Source organism: Pteropus alecto, unplaced genomic scaffold (genome assembly GCF_000325575.1).
Source record: "Pteropus alecto unplaced genomic scaffold, ASM32557v1 scaffold81, whole genome shotgun sequence".
Classification (NCBI taxonomy): Eukaryota; Metazoa; Chordata; class Mammalia; order Chiroptera; family Pteropodidae; genus Pteropus; species Pteropus alecto.
Window position 1 is genome coordinate 216,161 of NW_006433378.1, and position 6,737 is coordinate 222,897.

The 6,737-nt window shown below is 29.4% G+C and overlaps 1 protein-coding gene across 1 annotated transcript in view; it reads left to right on the forward strand.

Annotated features, from left to right (window-relative positions):
- Positions 1-3,285: 3,285 nt before the first annotated feature.
- Positions 3,286-6,737, forward strand: part of BCHE (butyrylcholinesterase) — a 49,214-nt gene continuing 45,762 nt past the window's right edge. Inside the window, exon 1 of the mRNA XM_006908174.3 lies at positions 3,286-3,427. Coding sequence (XP_006908236.1) covers positions 3,313-3,427 — 115 coding nt within the window. The 5' untranslated portion in view covers positions 3,286-3,312. The remainder of the gene's footprint in view (positions 3,428-6,737) is intronic.

Genomic DNA, 6,737 nt, shown 5'->3' on the forward strand with positions numbered 1-6,737 from the left:
CTTTCCAGATTTCCTTTACATGATCTACCTGTATCTCTGCATAAATAGCACATGACTAGTTCGTTCAAACTCCCCATCATCCACTCTCCATTAACTCCAAAAGACCTTTGTTTTTTCTCTTAATGATGCCACTGCCTGCACACACTTCCATATTAACTGCCACCATATTATTAAAGAATTTTATTGCCGGCATGGCTTGGCCCACTTCTAAAATCTGTCAGGAAATTCACTTTTAAACACCTGCCACATCCAAATATAAATGTCTAGTCTCTTAGTTCCAGAGACTTGTTCAGATTTATTCTAATTATGAACATTTTCCTCTTTTCGCAGTAATTGTTGAAAACCTATTCTTATTTAACAGTTAATAGAGGATCACAGAAGACTGCAAAAAAAAAAACACAAAAGAAATTACTTTAAACTAGTCACTTTGTTATTCTACTTCCAGGAAAACAAATTAAGAAAATAAGCTAATAGTTGCACCTAAAATTATTATTGTCATTAATAACAAATTGTGCAATTACGGTATACTCATCGATACTATATCATTCACTCGTTCAAATATTTTATTAAAAATTAAAATCATGAAAAATTTTAAAAAAGAAAACAAAATTATGATAACCTATTTAACTATTGCTACATATAACTCTGTAACTATAACTATATACATACATTTTTTAAAAAAAAACTAGAATGGAATACATCAAATAAACTTTCCATCTCTGTGAATGTAAAATGTAGGAATAAATTTCTTTTGTAATCCATATTTTCTTTAAAAAAGGCATTGTTCTTATAAAAAAAATTAATAAAAGATTAGAGCATTTTTGTGGCATCAGTATGCCTAAGGAAGATAATGTATAATACAGGATTAATATTTCCCACACTGTAGCAAATCTCCTTGAAAACTACTATCTAGAAAATAGCCAGCCCAGTGGTAAGTTACAATTAAACCTTAAAAGTAATATGGTAAGAATCATTATAGTCAAGATAATCATGGGTGTCTTGTCCAAGCTTCAACATATATAGTTACAGAATCTGAGCAGTGTTAAACCTGTGTCAAGAGTGGTGTGATATTTCAGCAGTGTCATTTACAAGGCACACTCAACATTTAACAGCATGATCATTAACCATCAGACTGTCAGGTAACAGAATAGCACTTGCTTACTAACCCTGAAACACGACTCACTGCGTGTGACCTACATCCTCTGCTGGATACGTGTGAAAAAATAACATTTCAGAAGTAAAGCAGAGGCTGTATGTTCAGCCACAAAGGAAGAAACCCTCAAATAAGACAACAAGAGGAAATACACTGAAATAATGCATCAAATAATGTGGCACAGCTGAGAAATCATGAGAGAAAATGAACTAAAAGGGCAGTAGCTAAAGGTGGTTTACTGAAGCAAAACTATTGAGCAGAGGAAAAATTGTCAGGTTTTGTAGTCAGTTGATGCTGTTAGTCAGCCAGTTGAAACATATGTTAAAAATAAAAAACTGCTTGCAATGGATTATTTTCTTTTTTATCTTCCAGTTTAAAGATGAAAATGACATTATATAGATGATAGATATAGAGATAGAGATAGATAGATATAGATATAGATATAGATATAGATATAGATATAGATATAGATATAGATATAGATATAGATATAGATATATATATACACACACATGATATATTTTACATAGTGGCGAATGGATATTAGTAGCATACATAATGCTCTGTTGAAATCTCTAACATCAAAAACATCCCTCAAAAATTGCAGAATCTGAGAATAAGACTAACCAAATGCTAGCACAGAAAACAATGCAGTGGAGTTGTGTTGGAAAGAATTTTGACATTTGGATTAAAAAAATCACACGTATTCTACCAATGAACTCTCCTTCATGTGGGTCGCCAGAATAACTACATTTTAAGCAAAAATGCCATCTCTTTACAAGCCATTGTATACCTTAAGTTTCCTCCTTTTAAATAGACCATGTATTTTGTAACTTTTATGTAACTTTGAGTAACTATATTTTAAATACCTTACAAATCATTGTGATTGTGAAGTTTATTATTTAATAAATACTTTCTAAGTAACATTTTTTTCCAGAAAAGATAATTTTAAAAGATCAAAATGGCTATTGGAAAAAGTTGACATGAAATGACATCAGACAAATCTAAGTTAAAATTCTGATTCCAGTAGGTACTAGTGATAGGATATGTAGTAAGTTTCTGATCTTTATAAGCCTTAGCTTCATCATCTGAAATTGTGGTTAATAATATTTAACTCATATATTAGTTGGAATAAAATAAAATAATTTATGTGAATGGTCAATTACGATGACTGGCACAAGATAGTATCAATAAAAATGACAGTTCTTTTATTGCATATTTGAATTTTTAAACAATATTAAAAAGCAAAACTGGGTTGCCCTACAATTACTTGCCTACTGATTAGTTGATGGTGAGCTCTAAAGTGAGAGATTTAAAAGTGAAAGCAATCATTTGCAAAAGATAAAGAACGTAAGTGCATTGAAATGTCAGGCATTAAATAGTTCACTGTTTTTATTTTCATTTTGCTAAATATCTAATTGAAGGAAGATAAATCCAAGACACATAAATGCATCCTCCAGAACTTGCACACTTCCAGCTGACCAATGTATCTTTCTGTGGAATCTGGTGAAAATTGTTCTTTGTATTTTTCTTATCTTGACCAGAAAATTGTGGCTTCTCTTTACACTTAGCTGCCTGCAGGGCACATGAATAGGAAATTACTAACGCTGAGATTCCTATGACTTAAATAAGTGTTGGAGTGTGGGTTTTGAGAAAGCATACATATAAGAGACATTCATTCATTTAATATAACTAATCTTTTGATCTTCATATTTTATCTAGAGAGTATTTTCCTAATTTATCTTTTAAATTCCTTTATAATTACATGATGGGCACAGATTGAAGGTACAAAGATTTCAATAACAGCATTTTTTTAGAACAAGATATATATCTTTGAATCTTAAAATGAGTATAAGAAAAATAAATATTCAATAAAGAGGGAAAAATCTTAAGAGTTCTGGTAGTGTTAAAAAAATGTGCGTTTTCTATTCGGTTTCAGCTTCTGTTAAAGAAGCTTCTATTTTTTTTTTTTTTCCTCCCTCTCTCTGAGATGAGCTCCTGCAATCTTGAAGCATGAATCCCCTAATACTTTTGTAAATGAATCACTATTGCATTCATACCATTAGCCTCTGAACAGATGTCAGAAAGTAGATTGGCTGCTTCTAGATCAAGTTGCTGCTGCCAACTCTCGCGAGCTTTGTCAGTAACAGTTGATTGTAATGTCAGTGCAGTCCAATTTACAGGCTGGAGCAGCAGCTGCATACTGCATTTCCCTGAAGTATTACATGATTTGCACTCCTTGCAAACTTTATCATCTTTGTTGCAGTGAGTCGGGTAAGTTGCTCTGAATTTACATCTTCGTGTAGAGATGCAAGTTACTGTGAAGCTCATTCTGTAGGCTTGTGATCCCTTCATGTGTTTGCTGTGCCCCTTTGGTGCTCTGTGGGGGACAGTCACTGCAAATTGGACAGATGAAACAAGTAAGCAGGCACATGCATCAACTCTAACTGTTATTCTGGGAACACAGGCTGAATCCATTTAACTGCTGAGGAAATAATGAACTTATTCAACTTTGTATAAAGGATCGTAGCACTTGTGGAATCACTGTTAGGTATTTTCTTGGTACACTTAATCTAAGGGGATACATTTCATGCTGTTTTACCCTTAAATGCACTGTTTAGTTCATTTCTCCTTAAAAGACTAACAAAATTTGTCTTTGACCAGTTTTAAACTATTTTTTTTTCTTTTTTTTTTAAGTTACATGAAATAAATAGTTTTCTTACTGTCTGGCTTGAGAGAGTACTTTGCTTAACATTTTGCCATCTGAAACTTTAACAATATCAATTGGCAGAGCAAAGATCTAAGTTTTTGTTTTTATCTAAAAGGTAAATCTATTTTCTAATTAGATTTACACCTACCATCCCCTTTGTCATGTTTGTCCTCTTTCTTTTAATATTGCATGTTAATTATAGCAAAATATTTTACATTTACTATTGTTTTTAGTATTATAGAAATTAAAAGCAAATATAGACTTCTGCTTAGCTTATAATCTTGTAAAGCTACCTTTATTTTGATTATATCAGTTCTTGTTTAACCAAAAGATTAAGCATTAAGTATAAAATGTATAAATGATTAAAAATAAACTAAATATAAACAAAATTATTTCATTGTTTATAAATTCTATTTGTAATTTTCTTTTAATTTTTAGATTATGCTTTCCAAGTTTCTATGAATATATTGCATGATGATAAGCTCAATCAGGAGTTACTATCATTAATCTGTGTAATGCCTTCCATAATATAAACTATCTCATGGTTATGATAAATACAATTATATTTCACCTAAATAAATACTTTATTTAAGGATGGCATCAGATTTATAGAATGACTTTATACCTTAAATGAAAATGTTTAGAATTTTCTGTGAATTTGAAATAACATGACCTTATGTCCTTTTGGATACCAAATAAAATTTCTAACTGAATTAGCAAAGTTCTGTTTATTCTCAGAGATTTGTTGTTATTGCTGTTTGTTTTTAATGTCTTGCTTCTTTAATTTAAGAAAATATTTGGGATCTACTCCACATTTTAGTTTTTAAAATATTAGCTAATGATATCTTATTTACAAACTTAGTATGTGCTTTGATTAATTTTTTTTGTAAGAATTAATAATACATATTTAAATTGTATGTTGTCTTCATTTTAATTCTTTTATGCCAAAATGTTCTCATTCTTATAAATACTGAACTGTCTCAGATGTTAGAGAATTATAATTGAATAGATGTCAACCTAAGAACAGATTCAACTTTCAAAGAAGACCCAAGATATCTCTCTAATATTAAAAGTTCAAATTACTCACACAATGAAAAGTTTGTGAATGTTCTTCCTGATTGAGAACAGATACAGATCTTATGTTTCTCCTACCTAATATAGTGTCTTTCATCTGCACACATCCTTTTCGTGCCTAATGGGTTTCCGAAGGATTCCTGAAAGACAGTGGTATAGTCTATTTATAAACAAGACTTCCACAGTTCCCCACTTCACATAGCCTGCAACAAAACAAGCTTTTTAGGGTCAGTATAAAGGCTTAGTTGTTTTAATTTGACCAAATATATCTTAGTGGTGCTTGCGCTAGATCATATTATTTAGATGGCTCTTTTCTCACCGTTTTAAGAGCCATTATCTTTATATAGAAACATATATTCTATTGTAACTTTTTCAAATATAGGACAATTACCCTATACTCATGAAAACTATTATCAATATATGCCTGAGCATCCTTTAAGAAGTCCTTATTTGACCAGTTATTTTGAAATTTGGTTGATATCCAATTATGGCAAATGTATGGCAAATAAATAGTTCTTTATGGCAATTATTTTATCATGCTTATATCTTATAGCATAACATTATAATTGTCTTTTAAAACGTGTCAAGGAATTTTGATACTACATTCAAAATTGAATTAAAACTGCAAAATGGAGGAAATAATTCTGTGCCTTTTTTATTGTGAAAGTCATATTTTTAAAAGTTTAGAATATTTTCCCAAAATTGCCAGTAGATTTTTATATCCAGGAGCATTTGATAAACTTAAAACACTATAGTATTCATTATCTTTCGGGTTTTCCCCCCTTCCCACTCCTCTCATTCATTGCTTTTGCAATTCCAAACAAAAAATGCAAACTTTTATTTTAAATATTAAACAGTATGATAAAAAGTTTGTGGATCTAAATTCAGAAAGTTATATTTAGCTTAAAAATATTTTTTATAATAAACATGTTATGTTTGCTCAGTGTTTAAATTATTTGATGTGACAGTACTCAATTTACACCAGAATTATGATGAAAAACAATAGTTTTATTGAATATTTTAATTATTAATAAAGTTTTAGAGATATAGACTAACATTTCCTAGTCACTTAATTATTTCTCTTTAGATCATTTAATCATGTGATGACATATATTAAAAATGTAAACATCTCTTAATGGTAAAACTACAGAGCTATATGTTAGGCTTGAGAATACCAGACTATAAAAAATACAAAATAATTTAAATAATACTTATTTAAATAAAGTACTACAGCTAAATATAAAAATATAAGCCTACTTCAATAATGAGTATTGAATACATGTATATTTTAGTATTAAAGTCTAGATTTAATAATATGGTATATAACATTTTCCACCAGAGAGTATGAAGGTCAGTTGGAATTATATACACTCTCTTATAATGAACACCTTTCCAATATTTTTTTGAATGTTACTAATTACATTATTTATAAGGTGATGATTCATAGATATCAATGTTGAAAAAGCAATATTATTCATATAAATCATACTACATAACATTAAGGCCTACTCAACACAAAATATAAATAAAAACATACATGAAGTTGTTAAGTAAATTCAATGAAGTGACATGGGAATAACATTACAATCTTTTAGATGTTATAGTAGCTGTTTTTTAACATATGCAATAACAATTATTACATTTATCAATTACTTAGAAAAACAAAATATTTTAGTTATAATTATACTTGCTGTACAATAAAATTAATAAACTATAGAACAAGAGTTTGAAAATTATCAGAAACCAAAAATTATTAAGATTTGATGTTTGGTTTTTAAACACAAAATTATATATATATAT